This window comes from Panulirus ornatus, chromosome 13 (assembly GCF_036320965.1).
Source record: "Panulirus ornatus isolate Po-2019 chromosome 13, ASM3632096v1, whole genome shotgun sequence".
NCBI classification, from domain to species: Eukaryota; Metazoa; Arthropoda; class Malacostraca; order Decapoda; family Palinuridae; genus Panulirus; species Panulirus ornatus.
Window position 1 is genome coordinate 5,882,083 of NC_092236.1, and position 26,915 is coordinate 5,908,997.

The 26,915-nt window shown below is 37.9% G+C and overlaps 2 protein-coding genes across 2 annotated transcripts in view; one reads left to right on the forward strand and one right to left on the reverse strand.

The window, feature by feature from the left end:
* Arp6 (Actin-related protein 6) overlaps positions 1-26,915 on the forward strand; it is a 106,931-nt gene that overhangs the window by 47,825 nt on the left and 32,191 nt on the right. The gene's annotated exons all lie outside the window — the stretch shown is intronic.
* On the reverse strand, positions 859-25,639 carry LOC139752701 (F-box only protein 9). The gene is made up of 10 exons (XM_071668518.1): positions 25,503-25,639; positions 24,021-24,110; positions 21,996-22,343; positions 18,451-18,595; positions 13,960-14,102; positions 12,808-12,971; positions 9,753-9,941; positions 8,411-8,507; positions 6,525-6,668; positions 859-4,386 (listed from the first exon to the last, which is right to left on the reverse strand). The coding sequence occupies exons 1-10, from the start codon at positions 25,503-25,505 to the stop codon at positions 4,192-4,194; spliced, it is 1,518 nt and encodes a 505-aa protein (XP_071524619.1). The 5' UTR covers positions 25,506-25,639; the 3' UTR covers positions 859-4,191.

Consider the following 26,915-nt stretch of genomic DNA (forward strand, 5'->3'; position numbering starts at 1 on the left):
TAAATAACCAATCACCAACACAATACCCTATTTCTTTAGAAATCTAACCGCATTGCCATCCACTCCAACCACCTAGCTACATTTCATCTTACTTGAGGCTTTCATCACCTCTTCTCTCTTCACCAAAACCACTTTGCAGGACATTCTCACTTTACACACCTCTCTGACCCAAACACCCAACATCTATCACCCAATCATCAAATACATTCACCAATCCTTCAAAATACTCACTCCATCTCCTCCTCACCTCATCACTACCTGTTAACACTTCTCCATTTGCCCCCATTGCATATGTTCTTATTAGTTCTAGTTGTTTTTCTCACAATATTCACCTTTCCAAAATATCTTCTCCCTTAAGTTTACTGATTTACTTTTGCCCCATTTTTCAACTCCTGCACCTTCCTCTTGACCTCCTGCTGCTTTTTCTTGTAAATCTCCCAATCCTTTGCACTCCTTCCCAAGAAATACTACCTATACACCTCCCTTTTCTTTTTCACAAGCAACTTTACTAAGTTATCACACCACTCTACCCTTTTTTTACTTGCCCACCTCTCACCTTCCACATGCCATACACTTTTCTTACACATTTCAGTTCTGCTTCCCTGATTATCTATCAACCCTCACCCAATCCCCTTGCTTTGTTTACTCTCACCTCTTGCCATTCTACACCCATACAACTCCATGACCCTTTTAAGGAGCTTCTGCAGTTTTGAGGCTACATTCCACGAGATCAGAGAAATAATGATATCCTCTGGAGCAACATGGTCCTTGACGAGATCATACTCCCTTCCATCTACTACAATGACACAACCTCATTGAAGATGACAACATTATACAGGACACAAACAAAATCAAAGATACTGTTGTACTTTATACTACCAAATGTGTTACAATAAACCAAAATTCATAGGAGCAATCGCCAAGATATAATAATCATAACCTCAACTGTTGTATTGCACTGTGAATGTTAGGGCTTTGTGTTGACTAAAGGATACATAAAAAGATTTCACACTTGGATTGCACTATAGTGAGTACCAGTATGTCATGACTGACCTCTATTTGTAATATGAATGTACTAAGGCATAAGTTGAAGGCATTTATGATACAATAAATATTCTTTGAAAAAAATATACAATCAAAGCCGAATGCACAGCCCTAATTGATTTTTCTAAACAATCTCCATGCAATTCACAACAAACAGACATCCAGTTAATCTAACACATTAAATAATATGTCTCAATCTTGAACTTGAGATATATTTACTTCTGTTTTAAGGACATAATACATTACAGTTTTCCTCAATTAATATAAACTATTATGTTCCAAAAACTCTGAAGTACACCAAACACTCTGAAAGAAGTAACAAATCTGAACAAGAATATAACTCAATATTCCATAACCTAGTTTCAAAATAATAAGAAATAGTCAGACTTTAAAAAACTGAAAACAAACTATCACAACATTCATTTCTGTACTTAATATGCATAACCACCATTGTTAGTTCTATTTAACCTCTCTGCAGAGAGCTTTGTTATTTCTTCAAGTAAGGGCACCAATTCGTACTATAATTAGACCATGTTCATAGAAGAGTTTAGTTCAGCACCTTAATCCAGCCATATTCGGCAAATAAGCTCTCTGACATGAGGAGGTAAGTCTTGTGTTTAATGAATAAGTATGCTGTACATAAAGGGTAAATTCAATACAGTATTTGTACTGAAAGGACACAACTCCCTTAAAAGGAAATGTAATATGTTTGGTTTTTACCTGTGTAAGAACAGCCAATAAAGGAACATCAGAATTAATCCAGTCCAAATACTTTTCCTTTGGTAATGAAACATGCATTTTCACGTTTTTAGGTGCAAGGATTTCTAGAATGAGTTTATACTCTTTCCAACCAAGCCAATAGCTGCTAACACTAATGTTTTCTCAAAAGTAATAAAATGCCATTTTTTTTAGATAGATAGTACTTTTCAAGTTTTATAATCACTGTGAACATGCAGCTGAAAAAATAAATTCATATCAGTAGTTTACTAATGATTTAACACGTCAATATTCCACTGAAAGCCTGTATCAAAGCAGACTGCATTTCTGATACTATCATTAAATGGTAATAGATTATACAGAGGGTTTTCATATGAAGGTATAGTGAGTATATCTACAAAGAAAAAATATACCAGACAGCTGAATTATTTATCATATACTAGCCAATATAAAATAACTGCTTATTTCATATCTTAAACTTGAGGTCAAACTAACAACTATCTGTGATTAAGTGGTAAAGATATGGTCAAATCAGATATCGTACTCATTTTCATTAAAAATAATGCAGATACAGTCAACCTGCTCTAAAGAATTCTGCAAATTCATTATTGGTAGACTACTTAAAGGGTTGACATTATAATAACCATTATGTATCAAGTTTTACAATACATTATATGCAAATGAGCAAAGCCTATCAGTTCATCAAAATTGGTCTTATTACTGTACATGTAGGGAATGATCAACAAAAAAAGTAGCATTACTGTCACTCATGAGTGACAAAAATTTACAATATATGTGAACCAAATAATTGCTCATAATGATCAATTATCTATCATTTTCCATGAGCTAAGATCCCTTTTCTGGGCATTCTGCACCTGTATGGGTGTGCGTCAATCAATAGAGGGAAATGATGGAATTTCTTTGGAGAAAAGCTCTTTGCTAAGATTGTACTTTTCATCTACTGACAATGATATAACCTTGCCAAAGGTGATTTCTCACCCACAAAATAACCTCATGCAGGGAGTCAGGTAACCCTTAATAATAAGTTTATCACAAAAGTAATCAATGTTCAAAAGACTTAAGTGTGAAAAGATACGTGATGAAATAAAATCTATATACCAAAAGTATGACAGTGCAGATTTTCATATCAGGGAAAAAAATGTCTTCCAGTTTAATCCACCTTTTGAAACAAATATGCTTGACAGTGCAAACTGTTATGGATGATGATTATCTACACATAATCACCACTAATACAAATTAATAGGGGAGCCTAAACTATGCTAGCAACATCAACATTAACTTGTCTGGACAATGATAAGAGTAGGGGCTGAAAATCCACACATCTTACATCATTCAAGTGTATTTTCATGTTCCAATACACAAACAACTGTTCTTAGGTTACTTTATTGGCTGTATTTATATACAGTGGTAAACAGTGAAACATTTCCTTTTCCCTTTAACATGATGTTATTCCACCTACAATCAGTATATATCACTGCTACATCAGCACCAATTTAATCAAACTCACTGGAACATAAGCTTTCCACATGCAAATAATCACACAGTATCACTAATGGAGAGTGATCTTTCATCTATATTTTCAAAATAAGCATTTTACTGGCACGAGATAAACAGCTCTTTTCCACTTGTATTCATTAATATGTTCTAAATTTTCACATTTGTTAATTAGAATACACAGTGTAGAGCTCTGTGCTTTTGTCTTTATTACTACAGTAGAGACAATGAAATAATCACCAGTGCTTGGATAAAAAAATTTTTATATGTGGATCTCTTAAACTATATCCCCAAGGCATCAAGCAGTGCTATGGTGAAATTTTCTCCCAGTATATGCAGATCTCTATCACTTTATCCTTCAGGTACTGAATTACAAAATGGAATTGTTTCAGCATTACTTACTATACATGAAAGAAAAATCAGCATGCTCACTCACAAACTTCTGTTGCGTGCTAAATATGGATAAACAGGGTTTCTTTCTAGAAAACCTTCAGTATCATTCCCATCTAAAATGTGGATAAAACATTTCAAGTTGGTAATTCATTCAATTTTTCTCAATAATCAACCTTTAAGTTTAAAAAGTTAACCTTACAGGGGATTGCCACACTGTAAAGATCACATTTATAGTGCTTAAATACAAATATCTGTGACATAGATTACATTAAGTTTGAACATGAACACATACTAGTAATGAACAAACTAAGATTATCTGATCATGAAAAAAGAACTATAATCAAATCAGGTTTCTGAAACTAACCTTTATATCTGTTTCAAAGGGACTGAACTTAACACAAACAACGAGGTCAAATCTAATTCAGAAATCAAAATGCTGTTGGTTAAAAAAAAAATCTGAGGAAGATGACTCTCCGAGTCTGGAATAAAAGCTGCACAAAAAAAAAAAAAAAATTAAGAGCCCTAAATGAGAGGCATCTCACTGCTCATTGCAAAGCTCTTCACACGTGAAAAAGCCAAAGATGGAAACTTGTTTGTATCACTGACATCAATTTGCGATACACTCTGCTTGTCATCATAATAGACAGATATTATGGTGTAACTCCGCCACATTAGTATCCAGTGAGGTCTTTCTCTTACTGGTCGGACTTCAAACTCCTGAGGTGGGAGGAGAAAATGCTAAGATCAGAAAACCCCCCACAGGGGTCTTAAAGTTTCTAAGCTTATTCAAGTACTCATCAAACCAAAATATCCCAACTTCATCCCAACTTCAGTTTTTAATACGCAAAACCAATTAACTAAGCTGTTGCTACATCTATCACCAGCTCTTAGTTTGTAGGGGAATATAACCCATCTTATCCTTCATTTCATCAGTAACTGTCCATACTAAGCTCTACTGGTTAACCTGCATGCATTCCTTTCCTCTGGGTTTTACTCACTTGGATCACCCCTAGATTTAAGAATGGTACTGAAAATACATTCAAACTATGTAATCTTCATTGTGGACCTCTGTGAATCTTCATAACCTGAGGGCCAGGCAAAAGTTTATTTTCAATTAGTTTCTTACAGACACAAGTAGCCCTTAACAGCACTACTGTACTACATATTCATAAGTTTTTTTAAAAAAAGTGTAATCATAATATCAAGAACGCCTACTGATGCTTACAGAGTAAAACTAACACAGAGCGTTATCATTTCAATCTGGGGGACCAGTGGAAACATTCCACTAAAAAGACCATGTAACATTTACACTAAGACATGATTATCAATTTCAAGAATAATCCTGAAACAAAACATGCACACATATAAAACATCAATGGCATAATTCAGTTGGCTAAGTCCAATGGGTGGGGAAAAAATGTAATGATGTGCATCTGTCTATGCGAGGTGAATGTAAGACAGTTATGGGGTAAATGTTCAGTGTCTGCAGGACAACAGTATCCTTGGTTTGGTAGGTCCTGTAGTATGTTTCATCTGTGCTTGTAGTGTTGCAGAAATGGGCAGTGTCCAGAATGTACATATGAAAGTATCACTTGTACAAAACTGGGGAGTGTAATTATTTAAGTAAGGAAGGCATGTCAGGATGGGGATAAGTGGAGACTTGTTGTGGCTACCTGCTTGATGGGATATCATGGAGGGAACGTGTGTCAGAGATATGCGTACATTAACAGATGTGTAACTGATGTGGGGTAGAATTAAAACTGGGTTGGGAAGCTGGCTGTTTAGTGCTTCACCAGTCTAGATCTCTCTTACCCCAATCTCACTCGAGCTCCTTTCTGTATCTCTCATGGTCTCTTTCAGTTGGCTTAAATTTTGGCCTCACACCTAACATTTTTGTTCAAAATTCTTGCTGACCTTGTAGGCCAGATTACATTTGTAAAGGGTCAGATCCAGCCTATTCACTGCCTTTTGGCCAATCCTGCACCAACTTATATACAAAATATAATGATTTTCAGAATATGCTTGATTGACAGGAGTGTCAAACACTATGCACCTTTGATCACATGTCATCTTGTCTCACCTATGTAGCAATCTGGTTAGCATGGATGTAATTAGTTGTCAAGACTGTTCATGAATGGCTTGCTTTTCTGTACAATCGGAGGAAGTGATCTCCTTATATTCAAGATAAAGAAAGTAAAGGTTATGAAGAAAACAAAATAAGCTGAGAAAAATTATTAAAGTGTGAGAATTCAGATAAAATTCACATCTAAAATGACAAAGTCAAACACACAAATTATCAGGAAAGATTAAAAGAACATGAACTATACAGCCAAAGAAAGAAGAGAATGATGAATAGTACTTATGCATGGCAAAGATGGGGATCCCATGATTTCAAAAACTTAAGAAATCAGGAGGAACAAAGTAACCAAATTTAGAGAAATTCCTTGGAATATATCAAGAAAAGACAAGACATCTTCAACAGCCCAGGAGCAAAGTGAAGAAATTTTTAAGTTTTGCCCAACAAGATTAGAAATGTACTAAGAGGAAACAGAGAAATCTTCAAAAGAATTCTAAACAAAGAGCTTAAAACAGCTCAGAGTGACCTTAAGACAGACAACAGTGCAATATGTGTAGCATTAGAAGACAACAGTAGAATGAAACAAGCAAGATATTTGGTGAGTGTTTTGAACTATCCCTGCCTCTTAACAAAAATTCTTTCATAAGCACTTGGGAGAGAGAGTAGGAGCAATGTTAACAGCAGTTCAAAATAATGCAACACAGAATATCTATTAATGATATCAAAACTGATTGTAGCAGCTGTACATATGATCCTGATATAAAAAATACAAACTTACTATTTGAAAGACAGTTTCTGCAACATTAGTGGTTCCTCCTATATATCTGCGGCCCTTCCTCCTATTGCTCATCCTTTCATGAGATCGCCGTTTAAACATCAGTGAGACATTTGATCCATGGATGCGGTAATGCCCTTGCAGCGCCTGAAATAAAGATACCAATAAACAATCATTTCTGTAAATGAGGAATTAGGATATGCAGCTTTATAATACATGCATACATTAATATGCAACCCCAAGAGTTATTCTCATCTATCCATATTTTACTGCTTTGCTTTGTTCCATGACTTATTTGTTCATATTTTCCTGACTAAATTCCACCAAATTCTATTCTGCCCATACATATACATCACATTTATACATTTTTTTTTTTTTTTTTTTTTTTTTTTTTTTTTTTTTTATACTTTGTCGCTGTCTCCCGCGTTTGCGAGGTAGCGCAAGGAAACAGACGAAAGAAATGGCCCAACCCCCCCCCCCATACACATGTACATACACACGTCCACACACGCAAATATACATACCTACACAGCTTTCCATGGTTTACCCCAGACGCTTCACATGCCTTGATTCAATCCACTGACAGCACGTCAACCCCTGTATACCACATCGCTCCAATTCACTCTATTCCTTGCCCTCCTTTCATCCTCCTGCATGTTCAGGCCCCGATCACACAAAATCTTTTTCACTCCATCTTTCCACCTCCAATTTCGTCTCCCTCTTCTCCTCGTTCCCTCCACCTCCGACACATATATACATACATTTATACATACTTTACCCTTTTCATTTTTCTCCATTTGATTATCATTTCATTAAAGTCATCAGTAACTTGCTATAAATTCTTTTACCTCTCTATCTTTCTTTTCTTTTTCTTTCAAACTATTCGCCATTTCCCGCATTAGCGAGGTAGCGTTAAGAACAGAGGACTGAGCCTTTGAGGGACTACCCTCACCTGGCCCAATTCTCTGTTCCTTCTTTTGGAAAATTAAAAAAAAAAAAACAAGAGGGGAGGATTTCCAGCCCCCCACTCCCTCCCCTTTTAGTCGCCTTCTACAACACGCAGGGAATACGTGGGAAGTATTCTTGCTCCCCTATCCCCAGGGATAACCTCTCTATCTATGTCTGATAAAATCATTATGAACAGCAAAGCTATTACCGTTTCTTGTGGCACATCTTGAAAACATTTTTACCAAACATATCTGTGTACTTCTATTTCAAATTTTCTGTTCTTCAGAAACTACCCGAACCATACACCTGGCTTCCCTTTGATGTTTTTTGATATATTCAATTTAACAAAGGTTTGTAGCTTTCTTTCTCAAATAACTCATTAGGATAGTGAACAAAGAATACCACCTCCTTATCTCCTTGTTTGCACACATCCACTCTACAGCTGTTATGAATACTGTACTTAAACTAGTGCCAATGCCAAGCCTTACATTCAAGTGACAGCATAGTATCAGTGTGACAAGGAGAGTACAAATTGTGTAAGAATAAGTATGAAGTTCTGAAATCACAAGGGGATATGAAATGTGAAAAAAGACCTAAGACAAGTGGGCAAAAAAACAAAAAAGTTTGGATATGAGGGACTTATCAAGCATTAGTATAAGGAGATGTTCAAGAATGTAAGAAGAAAGAGAAGACTGCAATAGTCACTTTCCTGTAAAATGAGAGATGCAATACTGATTTCAACTAAGTGACAGATGGACTTGTTGACTCTTATCTTATGCCCTTCCTTTAACATTCCACAGTAAAAAAATCACTCCAAGAATCCTAACTCCCATTTCACTTCTGAATCACTTTCAACTTTTTAAAAAACGGATTTTGAATCTCTTGCCATTACAGTAATTATAGATTTAGGCAAATTGGTCAAATCATGCACTAAAACAAACCTGTGGATTCCGCACTTCCCTGGTTCTCAGTTGTGACACCACAGTTGCTGGCTCATCAGCTGTGGTCAACATGGTGACTGTACCATCTGGGAAGAACCTGTAGAAGATATATTCATAAATATTCATTATCATTACAAAGACATGGATGAGAATAACTACACTTGGATATGAAAAGCTATTTTCTCCTCAAGGTTAAATAGGCCTGGTCAACACTTCCCAAAAGCCCACAAGACCTGACTGCTCAGTCCACCTACAAAAGGAGGAGGAGGAGGGAGAGTCCTACGTAACTACAAGTTTTTGTCACGAGGAAGGGTTAGCATGAAGTGCTCACAGACTATCATCTAGCATGAAATACACTTCAGGATTTTGTAAGAGAGAAAGACTTGGGAAAATATTGTCCCTAGCCTGCCTTCAGGAGAATAAGGTTGAAGTAGTCAGTAGAAGCATTAGGTAGGAGCATGGAAACACTGTGCTAGACTTGGCCTCTGCCAGTAGCCTGTTAAGGACGAGGTACTAAAGGCTAAGAAGCAGCATCGGAGTTCATGAGTTATAGAGACTCTATTGCCATGGTCACCCCATTAAAGGAGTTCCAGAATGGAACAGACGTCAGAGATATAGATAGATAGATAGACTGACATGTCATCAAAATCCCACATTACAATTGTTCAGTAAACAAAGTCTGTACTGGCAAATGTTTGAACAGCTTTCAAGCATACTGATGAAAGAGTATTTATCAAGCTATTCACATCCTACATAAGGCTAAAACTAGATTCTTCTTCTCAAGTTTTGTCACAGACCTAACAGAGAAGCTCCTAAAAATGGCAACAAAGATGGTATTAGAATGAAGAGAACCGAGTCACAGGGAAAGCTAAAAGCTTTAAATCTGCCCACCTTGGAAGACATAAGAGTGAGGGGGTGACCCAATCAAAACCTTCTACAAAACATCTTTCAAGTTTTTAAACAAGACGGATGATCCACAGAGTGAACATTTCTTTGAAAGATGTAGGGATAAGAACCAGAGGACATAACATGAAATCAAGCAAGAAACTTGTTAGAAAAGACTTAAAGAAGTACTTTTATAGTATAAGAGTGGTGGATGAATGGAATAAAGTGACTGAAGACACGGTTAATGAAAACAGCATACATAAATCTATACAGTTGTATGATAGTAGAGAATATTCAAGAGACTGGATCTCACAAGTGCAAAAATTCCCACCTTGCACAGTACAAATAAGTAATTACATATAACACTTGTCTGATGATGCTGTTTTTCTCTAACACATTATGCATTACACACTGTAACAGAAATGAACCACTTTTAAATGGCAGCTGATATGCTCACCTCACAAAGCGATAGTACTGGACCAAGTGCCATGGTTGATAGTTTTGGTCTTGGAAGCTACTCTCCCCAGGACGGAAGTATGTTGTACGGGAAATGTAACAACCATTGTAGCGTGGGTGAGGTCGCCTTATGAACATTTCGCGCCATGATCCATACATGCCAGGCATGCCACAGTTAATGCCCCATATCCTAAAAATGAAAATTCTAAGTCATCAATTTTTGCAAAGACAATATCTTTAGTCTCACATATCATAAGTACCTAACTCAAGAGACTCTGGTATATCATGAAATCCTAAACACAAAGCATCTGAAAACAAAAAAGCGATAATCATAAAAGTTTCCCTATCCCAGGCTCTTAATTCATCAAACCAACCAAAGCTGCACTACCTAAGCTTTCCTACAATCTAGATTCTTTTTCCTTCAGCAACACGAGAGCATGTCACATGGAAAGGTATGAATGGTATAAGCACAAGGTTAACATCCGTCCATTAATTCAAAGGCAGGAATTAGTTATTCAATATGCTTTATGTTCCAGAATTAGAACAATTAACTATGAATTTTAGGACCACAGCCTGACAGTAAGAACATAAACAAAAAGGAAACTACAAGTGTAAAAAGTGCCAAATTATAATTCCTTCTTTCCACATGATATAATTCAAAGTTGGAGTAATCTCTCATCATGTTTACACAAAACTTACCTGCATCTTACATGTTAGAGCCATAGTACACCTTTAAGCCATCTTGGAGTTAGAGTCATTACATATCTAATTAAGGGATAGGAGTGTTATATGTGACAAATGGCACATGGAAACCCAGCCTAGGAATAGTCAAAGCCGAGATAACAGTATGAACAAAGGGACCACTGCAATAAATATACATTCAATTTCCAGCAGCATTCGTGGGAATGACCTGAAGCAGTGAGGGACACCTATGCAAAGGCTCACTGGTAGAAGTCACAATTTGGTTGCCAAATTTTGTGATGCATGCACTGAAATAGGGATCCTTTCTACTCTGAGTGATGTCTCGGAAACCTAAAGGTTTAACTTCTGACTAAAGAGCAGTGGTGTTGGTTGTAGGAAATGAAGATAACTTTAAAGAAGCTTTACCCTATAAGAAAGGTAGTGGCACTCTATGTAAGGGATGCCTATACTAGTCTCAAAATCTGAAGCAAGATGAGAAATAAGTTCCAAAATGTATTCTTTCATCATCACTGAATGCTATACATCCAGTTGGAGTCAAAAGTTGCAGTATGACCATAATCATAACAAAAATAAAATGCATAAATGTGCTACAATCTTGTTTTTTCTTCTAATGAAGTAGCAGCTCAAGGATGGAATGATCTCTCACCTTAATTTATACATACATGAATGCTTTGTGTGTGGATTAGTGCACTACGTTATCACAATTCACCTACCGTATTGTTAAGTTTAGAAGGTTATTTTACACAAACAAAGCCCCACACTTCAACACAAAATGTCATTTCCATGGTCTCTACATATAAGAATATTGAAGTTATGGAAAAACAATAGCAATGATTACCATACATATTTCACATCTCAGTGAATGTAGGTTTGCGGCAGGGGTGTGTGATGTCTCCATGGTTGTTTAATTTGTTTATGGATGGGGTTGTTAGGGAGGTAAATGCAAGAGTTTTGGAAAGAGGGGCAAGTATGAAGGCTGTTGGGGATGAGAGAGCTTGGGAAGTGAGTCAGTTGTTGTTCGCTGATGATACAGCGCTGGTGGCTGATTCATGTGAGAAACTGCAGAAGCTGGTGACTGAGTTTGGTAAAGTGTGTGAAAGAAGAAAGTTAAGAGTAAATGTGAATAAGAGCAAGGTAATAAGGTACAGTAGGGTTGAGGGTCAAGTCAATTGGGAGGTAAGTTTGAATGGAGAAAAACTGGAGGAAGTAAAGTGTTTTAGATATCTGGGAGTGGATCTGGCAGCGGATGGAACCATGGAAGCGGAAGTAGATCATAGGGTGGGGGAGGGGGCGAAAATCCTGGGAGCCTTGAAGAATGCGTGGAAGTCGAGAACATTATCTCGGAAAGCAAAAATGGGTATGTTTGAAGGAATAGTGGTTCCAACAATGTTGTATGGTTGCGAGGCGTGGGCTATGGATAGAGTTGTGCGCAGGAGGATGGATGTGCTGGAAATGAGATGTTTGAGGACAATGTGTGGTGTGAGGTGGTTTGATTGAGTAAGTAACGTAAGGGTAAGAGAGATGTGTGGAAATAAAAAGAGCGTGGTTGAGAGAGCAGAAGAGGGTGTTTTGAAATGGTTTGGGCACATGGAGAGAATGAGTGAGGAAAGATTGACCAAGAGGATATATGTGTTGGAGGTCGAGGGAACGAGGAGAAGTGGGAGACCAAATTGGAGGTGGAAAGATGGAGTGAAAAAGATTTTGTGTGATCGGCGCCTGAACATGCAGGAGGGTGAAAGGAGGGCAAGGAATAGAGTGAATTTGATCGATGTGGTATACCGGGGTTGACGTGCTGTCAGTGGATTGAATCAGGGCATGTGAAGCGTCTGGGGTAAACCATGGAAAGCTGTGTAGGTATGTATATTTGCGTGTGTGGACGTATGTATATACATGTGTATGGGGGTGGGTTGGGCCATTTCTTTCGTCTGTTTCCTTGCGCTACCTCGCAAACGCGGGAGACAGCGACAGAGCAAAAAAGAAAGAAGAAAGAATTTCACATCACCATCATAGGTAAATAAAAAAAAAATGGTATAAAAAATGGAGGAGGATGAAATGACAAGAGTAAACAAACAAGTTCAGAAATTAGATGTTTCAAATACTTAACTTATAAAGATTCAACTTGCAAAAGGATTGCTACGAAAGTAAGCCAACTGTAAGCCAGGTTATAAGTGAAAGATACATTTTTCCTGTTTACTATAAGATAAAACTAAAAATCTGATAAACTTGAAAACTACTAAACTAGATAGATCCAGTTCCAACTGATCTGGATAACTAGGATTCAGTGTACCAACACAATCAGGAACCAATAAACAACTGATAGCAATAACATAAACATTCAAACAAAATTCACTCACCTTAGACAGGCTCTATGCCATATCTCAGGATTCCTGGCCAAAAGGTAGAAACCTTGGCAGACCCTTGAGACCTGCTCTAGTGAGCGCATGTCTAGGTCACTACCAACAACCCAACACATGATTCGCTCCAACATCTCAGGTGGCAAACAAGATATATGTGGAGCCTGTAAAAGGTGGAAATTCACTGTTTGACAAAAGACGGAACTTTACATATATCTTCTTTATAATGTGACCATTACAGACATGCCACTTTCAAGATTTACTCCCATCACAATGACACATCCTATGCACTGTCTTGATTAATGCATTATTGCAATCCAAGGTGTTATGTATGCATCATCTTTACTTAATCAAAAAAAACATAATAGGTGTTATGTTGCAATCATGTATGAAAGAAAAATGTTTCCTTGCGCTGCCTCGCTGACGCGGGAGACGGTGACAAAGCAAAATAAATAAATATATGCAGGAGAGTGAAAGGCGGGCAAGGAACAGATTGAATTGGATCGATATGGTATACCGGGGTAGACGTGCTGTCAATGGATTGAATCAGGGCATGTGAAGCGTCTGGGGTAAACCATGGAAAGTTCTGTGAGGCCTGGATGTGGAGGGTGAGCTGTGGTTTCAGGCATTATTGCATGACAGATAGAGACTGAGTGTGAACGAATGGGGCCTTTGTTGTCTTTTCCTAGCACTATCTCGCACACATGAGGGGGGAGGAGGATGTTATTCCATGTGTGGCAAGGTGGCGATGGGAATGAATAAAGGCAGACAGTGTGAATTGTGTGCATGTCTATATATGTATATGTGTGTGTGTGTATATATATTTGTACACTGAGATGTATGGGTATGTATATTTGCGTGTGTGGACGTGTATGTATATACATGTGTATGGGGGTGGGTTGGGCCATTTCTTTCGTCTGTTTCCTTGCGCTACCTCGCAAACGCAGGAGACAGCGACAAAGCAAAAAAATAAATATATATATCAACATATACATACATACACATACACAGAAATATACATATATACATGTGTACATATTCATACTTGTTTGCCTTCATCCATTCCTGTTGCTACCCTGCCCCACAGGATACCTATCAAATCTATTAAACAAAGATATCCAGTGTGTAACATAAAATACAAACTTTCCTCACCTCCTGATCAAACTGTGGCACACAAACTGCCTGGCTAGGAGTCAAAACCCTCTGGAATCTTAAAACTAGGTCTTGAAGTTCCTCATCACTGAGGTCATCCTCAACTGTAGGATCCTCACTATCTGAGGCTGGTGTACGGTAGCCTGTAATCAAAATACCTTTATAATCATAATGTTTATCATTGTAGCTCAATAAGTGAAAAGAATATATTTACACCACAACACATAAATGCAAGGTAGTTCCAATTTTGGAAATTACCTGCCCTTAGGATTAATGCAAGAGTTTTGGAGAGGGGTGAGGATGCAGTCTGCCGGAGATGGCTTGGGAAGCGAGTCAGTTGTTGTTTGCTGATGATACAATTCTGGTGGCTGATTCAAGTGAGAAACTACAGAAGTTGGTGACTGAGTATGGAAAAATGGGTGAAGGGAGAAAGTTGAGAGTAAATGTGAATAAGAGGAAGGTTATTAGGTTCACGAGGGTTGAAGGAAAAGTAAATCGGTGTGTAAATTTGAATGGAGTAAAATTGGAGGAAGTGAAGTGCTTTAGATGTCTGAGAGTGGACTTAGCGGTGAACGGAAACATTTAAGTGGAAAAGAGTCACAGGACGGGGGAGGGGGCGAAGGTTCTGGGAGCGATGAAGAATGTGTGGATGGAGGGAGTGTTATCTCGGAGCAAAAATGGGTATGTTTGAAGGAATAGTAGCTCCAACAATATTATATGGTAGTAAGGCATGGGCTATACATAGAGTTGTATGGAGGAGAGTGAATGTGCTGGAAATGAAATGTCTGAGGACAATATGTAGTGTGAGGTGGTTTGATTAAGTAATGAAAGGATAAGAGATATGTGTGGAAATAAAAAGAGGGTGGTTCAGAGAGCAGAAGAGGGTGTTAAAATGGTTTGGACATATGGAGAAAATGAGTGAGGAAAGACTGACAAAGAGGATACAAGGAGAAGCAGGAGACCAAGTTGGAGGTGGAAGGATGGATTGAAAAAGATTCTGAGCAATCAGGGACTGAACATACAGAAGGGTGAGAGGAGTGCATGGAAAAGAGTGAATTGCAATGATGTGGTATACCAGGGTTGATGTGCTGTCAATGGACTGAACCATAGCATGTGAAACATTTCGGGTAAACCATGGAAAGGTCTGTGGGGCCTGGATGTGGATAAGGAGCTGTGGTTTCAGTACATTACACATGACTGCTATAGACTAAGTGTGAATGAATGTGGCCTTTTTTGTCCTTTCCTGACACTACCTCGCTGAAGCATGGGTAGCGATGCTGTTCCATGTGGGGTGCACTAGCACTAGGAAGGGATGAAGGCAAGCAAGTATGAATATGTATACATGTATATATGTCTTTGTATGTATATGTTTTTCATAGATATTCACCATTTCCCGCATCATCAAGGTAGTGTTAAGAACTGTATGTATATGTATGTATATATGTATATGTTGATATGTATATGTGCATGTATGGGTGTTTATGTATATACATGTATATGAGTGGATGGGCCATTCTTCATCTGTTTCCTCACTGACACGGGAAACGGCAATCAAATATGAAATAAAAAATCAATACTACTATTAACATCAATAATAATAACAATAATAATAATAATAATAATAATAATAATAATAATAATAATAATAACAATAATAATAATAATAATAATAATAATAATGGATAATATAATAATAATTTATGGATCTGGAGAAGACATATGACAGAGTTGATAGAGATGCTCTGTGGAAGGTACTAAGAATATATGGTGAGGGAGGCTAGTTGTTAGAAGCAGTGAAAAGTTTTTATCGAGGATGTAAGGCATGCGTACGTGTAGGAAGAGAGGAAAGTGACTGGTTCTCAGTGAATGTAGGTTTGTGGCAGGGGTGTGTGATGTCTCCATGGTTGTTTAATTTGTTTATGGATGGGGTTGTTAGGGAGGTGAATGCAAGAGTTTTGGAAAGAGGGGCAAGTATGAAGTCTGTTGGGGATGAGAGAGCTTGGGAAGTGAGTCAGTTGTTGTTCGCTGATGATACAGCGCTGGTGGCTGATTCATGTGAGAAACTGCAGAAGCTGGTGACTGAGTTTGGTAAAGTGTGTGAAAGAAGAAAGTTAAGAGTAAATATGAATAAGAGCAAGGTAATTAGGTACAGTAGGGTTGAGGGTCAAGTCAATTGGGAGGTAAGTTTGAATGGAGAAAAACTGGAGGAAGTAAAGTGTTTTAGATATCTGGGAGTGGATTTGGCAGCGGATGGAACCATGGAAGCGGAAGTGAATCATAGGGTGGGGGAGGGGGCGAAAATCCTGGGAGCCTTGAAGAATGTGTGGAAGTGGAGAACATTATCTCGGAAAGCAAAAATGGGTATGTTTGAAGGAATAGTGGTTCCAACAATGTTGTATGGTTGCGAGGTGTGGGCTATAGATAGAGTTGTGCGCAGGAAGGTGGATGTGCTGGAAATGAGATGTTTGAGGACAATATGTGGTGTGAGGTGGTTTGATCGAGTAAGTAATGTAAGGGTAAGAGAGATGTGTGGAAATAAAAAGAGCGTGGTTGAGAGAGCAGAAGAGGGTGTTTTGAAATGGTCTGGGCACATGGAGAGAATGAGTGAGGAAAGGTTGACCAAGAGGATATATGTGTCGGAGGTGGAGGGAACGAGAAGAAGTGGGAGACCAAATTGGAGGTGGAAAGATGGAGTGAAAAAGATTTTGAGTGATCGGGGCCTGAACATGCAGGAGGGTGAAAGGCAGGCAAGGAATAGAGTGAATTGGATCGATGTGGTATACCGGGGTAGACGTGCTGTCAATGGATTGATTCAGGGCATGTGAAGCATCTGGAGTAAACCATGGAAAGTTCTGTGGGGCCTGGATGTGGAAAGGGAGTTGTGGTTTCAGGCATCATTACATGACAGCTAGAGACTGAGTGTGAATGAATGGGGCCTTTGTTGTCTTTTCCTAGTGCTACCTCACACACATGAGGGGGGAGGGGGATGTTATTCCATGTGTGGCGAGGTGGCGATGGGAATGAATAAAGGCAGTGTGAATTGTGTGCATGTGTATATATGTATGTGTCTGTGTGTGTATATATATGCGTACATTGAGATGTATGGGTATGTATATCTGCGTGTGTGGACGTGTATGTATATACATGTGTATGGGGGTGGGTTGGGCCATTTCTTTCGTCTGTTTCCTTGCGCTACCTCGCAAACGCGGGAGACAGCGACAAAGCAAAATAAATAAATAAAATAATAATGATAATAATAATAATAATAATAATAATAATAATAATAATAATAATTTCCTTCTTCAATGCACTCATAAAATCCTGAAAAAGTCTCTCAATTATTTCAAAATGCTCATCTATTCAGGTTTCCAGCTCTTCCAATTGGGTCTCCAATGGTCCAACTTGCTTCATTTTGTTTGAGTTTCCTTTTTTTCCAAAAGGGTCACCTGATTTTCAAAATGCACATCTGTTTGCATCTGATTGCATTTGTGAAGAGGGTGAATATCAATCCAACTCACTCAAATGACCAGTCATTGCAATTTTCTTTGACTTATGGCTCATCAAACCACTACCCTCCATTTTTTGCCATATCAGATACATATTACACCATGTTAAATATATATGGCTATGTAGCCTCACTAATGTTGTCACTAGTTTCTAGGCATGACTGTTTTTGGTGTACGAGTTGAAGTGCTTACATTGGCCTGTTGAGACATGCAAGTAACCAAACATTGTGAGTTATGCCAAAAATGAGACTCCTTGAAGCAACTATTTCCTCTTGGTTAATCTTCTATTTGTACAAATCTGTGTCACAGCATCCACTGCAAAAACCACATCTAGTGTAGAGTCACAATGCTAAGCCCTGTGCTCTCAGTGTTAACAATCCCCATAGAAAGTTGGTCTCCCAGTGAAGCATTCAACCTTGGCTCAGGTGATAAGTACATCTTCCTCTACTATAGTAAAGTCTGTTCAGTTGGAAAAGTTCTTAATAGTGACCTTTGTCTTGATCACATCCTTAAGCAAATGGAGTTTAACAAGCTTTCCCTTAGGCATGTGTCCTACCTAGGTGGTCAATGATACTGATGAATGACAAAAGAGATCCTTGTGGGCAACTAATGTCACCATAAATGAGCTGGGATTTAAAAATACAGAGGCAAGAAAAGCTGAAACGTCACATGATGATGGCTGCCATCCTATTAAGATTATATGGTAATGACTGCTGTTTATGGGTCAAGTACTGAACTTGACTCTTAAAGATAGTGGTTGGGAAGAAGGGTTATAACAATAATTGTGGTTGTTTAAAACCATTCAAGAGTGATGTGCTTTCTCAATTCTACTCTTCATGTACCATCAAGGTGTTGTCTAGTTTTTTGTGCCCAATATGTCAAGCTGAAACAACAGCTGCAATAAACATGGGAAGAAAATATAGGATAACAGTTTAAAGAAGCTTTAACAACATCAAAGGCAAGGCAAAGATAAGAATCTACTCACTTTCATTCCATTCAAGCACATTTTGTCGATGAACCCTAAATTCAATATCAGGAACCAGGGTCATAGCTTTTCTGTAGAACTGGATGGCCTCATATAATTGCCCACTCTGCTCCAATTCAACAGCTTTATTAAACAATTCAGTTGCCTGCAAAATGGGTAAAGTACATCTCATATATACAATTGAAGATTATTTGCTGATAATGGCAAGTGCATTTAAGCTATCTCTCATCTTTGAGAAAAAAGAGCTGGACTGTGAAATAAGGATGGAAGGGCAGGGGATGAAGGTTCTGTGACGTCACCAACTTCAATCACAGACAGAATTCCTGAGTGAATCTAGGCACTGCTAACAAAGTGGACTTTAATTTACCAGGAAGATGACAGTTATTAAATGTCGTATAATCTTTGTACATTGACATCACCATAAGAAGATTATACCACACTTCAATATGCTGTCAATGGACTAAACCAGGGCATGTAAGACGTGTAAGGTAAACCATGGAAAGGTCTGTGGGGCCTGGATGTGGAAAGGGACCTGTGGTTTTGGTGCATTACACATGACAGCTAGACACTGAGTGTGAATGAAGGTGGCTTTTTTGTGTTTTTCTGGTGCTACCTTGCTGACACTGGGTGGTGATGCTATTTCCTGTGGTGTGGGGTGGCGCTGGGAATGGATGAAGGCAAGCAAGTATGAATATGTACGTGCATATATGTATATATCTGTGTATGTTTAAGTATATGTGCACATGTTGATATGTACATGTATGTATATGTATGTATATGTGAGTGTATGCATATATGCATGTACCTGAGTGTAAGGGTCTTTCTTCATCTGTTTCCTGGTGCTATCTCAGTGATGTGGGATACAACGATCACATATAAATAAAAATACATAATGTTCATAATATCTGAAAATCACTAGAACAAACATTATGAAATAAACCATAAATATTTTCTGTTGTAAAAGAAAGATTTCTAAATCCAATCCATAGGCCTTACAGCAGTCATATAACTGGCTCACAGGCAAGGCTTAGAGAGCCAATCAACCAATGGTCCAACACTTCTGTCTCACCCCCTTTCCCTCAATGACTACAGGGTACCAGTTTTCACTCATCTGTCCAGTCCAGCCACTAGTATAAGCATGGTCAGTTCACTTTAACTTTTTATATGACAACTGTAATATGATTATAATGGTTGTGTTATATAATTATGTCAAACACTTACATTTATAGCAGAATAAAAGGACAATACATATCAATAAAGGCACATCCATGAAAGAATGTACAACACATCAAGCTATACAAACTGTTGTTGAAAGTGAAGTAAAGGTTTACGTTGAGAGGTACTAAGTCTTTATGTTTCTGTCTTAATAACCTGTTATAAGAATGCAGCAATGCTTCATTAGAATGAAAGCAGTTGTGTCTGCATATTTAGCTGAATCATCAAGTCTATACAGAATAAAAATAATATCTTAATATGAAATAATTTTTTTTTTTTTTTTTTGCTTTGTTGCTGTCTCCCGCATTTGCGAGGTAGTGCAAGGAAACAGACGAAAGAAATGGCCCAACCCCCCCCATACACATGTATATACATACGTCCACACACGCAAATATACACACCTACACAGCTTTCCATGGTTTACCCCAGACGCTTCACATGCCCTGATTCAATCCACTGACAGCACGTCAACCCCGGTATACCACATCGCTCCAATTCACTCTATTCCTTGCCCTCCTTTCACCCTCCTACATGTTCAGGCCCCGATCACACAAAATCTTTTTCACTCCATCTTTCCACCTCCAATTTCGTCTCCCTCTTCTCCTCGTTCCCTCCACCTCCGACACATATATCCTCTTGGTCAATCTTTCCTCACTCATTCTCTCCATGTGCCCAAACCATTTCAAAACACCCTCTTCTGCTCTCTCAACCACGCTCTTTTTATTTCCACACATCTCTCTTACTCTTACGTTACTTACTCGATCAAACCACCTCACACCACACATTGTCCTCAAACATCTCATTTCCAGCACATCCATCCTCCTGCGCACAACTCTATACATAGCCACGCCTCGCAACCATACAACATTGTTGGAACCACTATTCCTTCAAACATACCCATTTTTGCTTTCCGAGATAATGTTCTCGACTTCCACACATTCTTCAAGGCTCCCACAATTTTCGCCCCCTCCCCCACCCTATGATCCACTTCCGCTTCCATGGTTCCATCCGCTGCCAGATCCACTCCCAGATATCTAAAACACTTCACTTCCTCCAGTTTTTCTCCATTCAAACTCACCTCCCAATTGACTTGACCCTCAACCCTACTGTACCTAATAACCTTGCTCTTATTCACATTTACTCTTAACTTTCTTCTTTCACACACTTTACCAAACTCAGTCACCAGCTTCTGCAGTTTCTCACATGAATCAGCCACCAGCGCTGTATCATCAGCGAACAACAACTGACTCACTTCCCAAGCTCTCTCATCCCCAACAGACTTCATACTTGCCCCTCTTTCCAAAACTCTTGCATTCACCTCCCTAACAACCCCATCCATAAACAAATTAAACAACCATGGAGATATCACACACCCCTGCCGCAAACCTACATTCACTGAGAACCAATCACTTTCCTCTCTTCCTGCACGTACACATGCCTTACATCCTCGATAAAAACTTTTCACTGCTTCTAACAACTTGCCTCCCACACCATATATTCTTAATACCTTCCACAGAGCATCTCTATCAACTCTATCATATGCCTTCTCCAGATCCATAAATGCTACATGCAAATCCATTTGCTTTTCTAAGTATTTCTCACATACATTCTTCAAAGCAAACACCTGATCCACACATCCTCTACCACTTCTGAAACCACACTGCTCTTCCCCAATCTGATGCTCTGTACATGCCTTCACCCTCTCAATCAATACCCTCCCATATAATTTACCAGGAATACTCAACAAACTTATACCTCTGTAATTTGAGCACTCACTCTTATCCCCTTTGCCTTTGTACAATGGCACTATGCACGCATTCCGCCAATCCTCAGGCACCTCACCATGAGTCATACATACATTAAATAACCTTACCAACCAGTCAACAATACAGTCACCCCCTTTTTTAATAAATTCCACTGCAATACCATCCAAACCTGCTGCCTTGCCGGCTTTCATCTTCCGCAAAGCTTTTACTACCTCTTCTCTGTTTACCAAATCATTTTCCCTAACCCTCTCACTTTGCACACCACCTCGACCAAAACACCCTATATCTGCCACTACATCATCAAACACATTCAACAAACCTTCAAAATACTCACTCCATCTCCTTCTCACATCACCACTACTTGTTATCACCTCCCCATTTGCGCCCTTCACTGAAGTTCCCATTTGCTCCCTTGTCTTATGCACTTTATTTACCTCCTTCCAGAACATCTTTTTATTCTCCCTAAAATTTAATGATACCACATAATATCCTCTAAACTGATCTCATATGCTTCTTCACAAGGTATGATTTACGGTAGTTAATTATCTTTCAAAATTCTCTTACCTTCAGTTCTACATCAGGTCTGACTTCCTCTTCCACTCTTCCACCACTACCAACATTACCACTTTTGTTGCCAGTGCCACCTCCAGTGCTATTACTACCACCGCCAGTGTTACTACTGCCATTGGCAACAGTACCACTGTTATTTCTGTCTGTCTCTTGACTCTGAGTGCCCTGAAGGATTCTAGGGCTTCCTCTGGGTGGAGGTGAAGGACCCTGGGAGATTCCTTGTGTAGTTCCTCTTGTGGGAGAGGATTTTACAGATGCACTGTAGAGTCCTTTCTGAGCAGAGGTTCCCTCCAACTCACGCTGCCACTCCTCACGGAAAGAGGCAAGCAGAGTCTCAGGATCCTTCAAAATGATTAATATATACATTATCTCTCTGAAGCATAAAAGAATTTTGTTGACATCATCATCTATGTCATAACATAACCCAAAAGGTAACCAGGAGCCTCATTGCCATGATTAGCTCTTACTTAGTACTATATTTGATTACCCAATTTCAAGCAAACCATCCTGTTTGGCATCATGACAAAAACAAACTCTTCCTTAAAGCTAAAGCAAACCCTTAGTAAAGTGCCAAATTTAACTGCGTCTCTTTTATGGGTATCATCTTCATCATCTAATATAAAATCGACCATCTTTGTTGTCTTCTATCATTTGCCAGCGCTATTTTAAATGAAACTTTCAACTGCAGTCATGACTTTCATTTGTACATCTACCCAACTTATCACATAAAAATCTCTTTCTTATTGTCATACCCTTATGTCTATCAACATACTTCCACTTTCATAAAAACAGGGCAGAATAAGTGGGCAAAATAAAACTAGAAAACAAATAAACTAATCAAACAAAGCAGGTGGTTGAATATGATTAAACATATAATGAAAGTAATTTCATACACCCACAACTAATGTGGAATGAGACAGAATTAGAGTTCACAATCTTCATGCTTCAAATGTATTCACTATAATCACTAAGCTGATTCATCAATGAGATTTACATCTCTAATCTGTCTCCTCCCTACATCTCTAATGATTTATCTATTCCCCATCAGGAACTTTGCCTTGGTATAACAGGGGCAGTGGCCATGGCAGAGAATCCTCCATGTTACCCATGTCAATGCACCTTCCTAGAATTATTTATCCCGTTCACAACTTCCTAGGTCTTTTCCTTATAATAACTTTCCTCACCATCCCAGTCAGGGTGCTGGCTGTTTTCCCCTAAATCTATTCCCTTCCTCATTTCTATACAAATTTCCCTTGCTACAGAATAAAAAGAAATCAAAGATAATCTATGTATTCTTATCTCCAAATACTTAATATGGAAAAGGTGTGGTTTGAATTTGAAAAGTAGAGCAAGAAATCACACAGTTTGTTCCATGTTGAGGATATTCAAATAAATGATGGGAAGTGTGGCCTATCATCTGCCAGTCTTCACATGGTGCTTAATATCTGAGATTGTTCTTTACTCCATGGTAAGTCAGGGAAATGCTAACAAAATAAAAGATTTGTGAATCAGCCGAGTTCACCCTCAACCATGGTTACATCAAGTGAGAAATTCAATAAATAAAACTGGCTATAGGAAATGTTAAAACAAAAAGTCATTATTGTTGAACTCTGGCAGCTGACATCACAGAATGGTGTCTGTACATAAAGAAATCTAGAATATGACAATCAGATTTTAAGATGAACCAAAAAAAATAGAAAAAAATCAATATTGTAACATATATAAGTTAAATTTGATACAAAAAATCAAACAATGTACTATGAATAATGTTAATTCAAAATGATAATGGGAAACAGACAAAATCTTCACTACTCACAGTTACAATGAGAGAAAAATACAAACATCAATTTTTCAAGACCTGAATTATACAAAAACCATACATGATTACAAAAACATATCAAATGAGGATCAGGGCTCTTTGCTTGACCCATTAATTTCAAGTGCTCTACACCTGACTAAATATGAAAGAGAGAAAATGCACACCAGAGAAATAGGGCAGAACTGTTCAGCACCACGTACCTTCCTGCCTTCCGGACATGATTCACTGTCCTCTGATAAATCGCTAAGAGCAATGTCATCATCAGCTCCAGCAGAATCTGTGGTGTCAGCCTGAAAGATGCAAGAAAATTCAAGCTATCAACAAAATGATAAATGTTGCAAAATTCTAACATACAGCATAAAAATACACAAATTGTACAGCTTTAATAAAAAGCCAAAACATTATGGATAAAAATGATATGCTATACATATCATTCAATGTCATAGATTGTAATTTAAAGCTCTAAATCACTCCCTGTCAAGAAAAGAGTTAAAGATACAAAAGTTAGAAGATGGATGAGTTTTCTGACAAATGAGCAATATCTCTCATTCAAAGTTGCTAACATCATGCATATTAAAAGTACTATCGTACATACATACATTTCTCAGTAAAGAGCACTTTTACCCATCTTCTTTTCACCTATATAGCACTTAAAAGGGGTAAAACCATTTCAAGTATGCTACAGAAAAATTCACCGACAGAGAGGAGACCCCTACCAATGTTAGTAAACTTGCTTATACCTACCAGACGTTACTTTAACTAGGAAAGCATAATCTGAAGCATATTTCTTGTTTTGTTCAGTGATAATAGATATGAGTGGGGATGAGTATGCTGATCAGGGAAAATTTTGCAGGGTGTGTAAACACCTTACAAGAGCAATCATCAAAATGTTACCCATGAAGCTGTTTATAGTACATGGGTAACATTTTAATGGCTGTTCTCGTATGATGATTACACACGCTACTAAATTTTCCCTGATCAGCATACTCATCCCCACTCCTATCAATTATCACAGAACAAAACAAAAATATGCTTCAAATTATGCTTTCCTAGTTAAAGTCACGTCTGCTAGGTATAAGGAGTTTACTAACATCGGTAGGTGTCTCCTCTCTGTCGGTGAATTTTTCTGTACAATCCCTAAATTGGAATTTTACCCATTTCGAGAGCTAGATAGGTAAAAAGAATATAGGCAAAATAGTTCTTTACTGGGAAGTGTACGAATGCACGATAGTACTTAAGATGCATGATGTTAACAGCTTTGAACTAGAGATATTGCTAGCTAATCCATCAGAAAATTCATCAATGTTCTAACTTTCGTATCTTTATTCTTTTCTTGACAGGGAGTGACTTAGAGCTTTAAATACAAACTATGACATACAATAATATGTATACCATATGCAACTACAGCTACTGAATATTTTCCTAAATCAGACTTTCAGCTACATTCACCTAAATCAAAACAGAGTTCTATAATCGATATACACAGTAGCCATAAGACTGCTAGCAGCAATAATTATATATCTCTGGAAAGTGACAACTATGCAAATTAGTCAATAAAACTCAAAGTATGAGAAGCCCTGCACTAGCAGCCTCAGCCAGACGAGTCGTCCCCACAAAATGCACTTCGTTTACCTTATTTCCAATTGCTGAAGACTTTTACACCACAACACTATTTTTCTTACCATAATTATCTACTTGCTGATTAGTTCAGGCAATAGATTCACGGTCGGAGAAACGTACAACACAGGAGAAATATATTCTCGACCTCACTGCGGCTGCCATGTTATCAGCGCTTCCGAATCAGAGTGTAGGATCGCAGGGAATTCTGAACCTTATGAGGAAGGAAATAGAGGAGAGTATTAGGTGCTTTGATTTGTTTACGAGGACGAGCCATTCTCCGATTTCTCTAATAGTTACAATTTTGATATAAATATATATACATTCATTTCGAGGCTATTGAAATATAATCTTTTTGCAAAATTTTCTGAAAAGTTTTTACTGTAGTAATAAGATCTACTAAGTGACGAAAAGTGATTAAAAACACTTCAAGGCGTTCGTTTACAGTCATGTATATATACTGTATAGTTATTTTTTTATAGGTAGTGAATTCCAAAAAACCTTAAAAATTATTCAAATATCATTAAACTTCTATCTTAAGGTTTGGTATACACAATCAACGTTGATGAAGAAAGGTCTAAAACTTCTGCGTAGTTACTTCCAGACCATTTTTTCTAATCCTGCTGACTGGAGACTTAAAAGGGGAAAAAGTTTTTTTTTTTTTCAGGGAAAGTGATTGGATAAACATAATACTATCAAAGTGCAGGGTGATGCAAATGAGTCATTATATTTCTGGTGCCTTACACTGTGATGTAAGGAGAATGCGTTAGTATAGAAAGAAGTATGTTAGTTATTGGAAAAAAAAAAAAAACTATTCACTCTTTGTACTAATGGATGAGCAATGTTCAACTGGAAGTAACATCTGCCCAGTGAACACGCTCCACAGGGTCCGCCTACCTGAGCCGTGAGCAAGACGGGCTTTGTAAGTGACGCATGGGATGCGTTTTGTTGCTATGAAGATTAACCATATTGGCAGCATGTGATTTCATGTTGCCACTGCAATGAATGCAATGTACAAAATTATATTCCAAGAAAACCGGATATATATATATATATATATATATATATATATATATATATATATATATATATATATATATATATATATATATATATATATATATTTTTTTTTTTTTTTTCTTTCATACTATTCGCCATTTCCCGCGTTAGCGAGGTAGCTTTAGGAACAGAGGACTGAGCCTTTGAGGGAAATCCCCACTTGGCCCCCTTCTCTGTTCCTTCCTTTGGAAAATCAAAAAATGAGAGGGGAGGATTTCCAACCCCCCGCTCCCTTCCCTTTTAGTCGCCTTTTACGACAGGCCGAGAATACGTGGGAAGAATTCTTTCTCCCCTATCCCCAGGGATATATATATATATATATATATATATATATATATATATATATATATATATATATATATATATATATATATAAGGGTAAGAGAGATGTGTGGAAATAAAAAGAGCGTGGTTGAGAG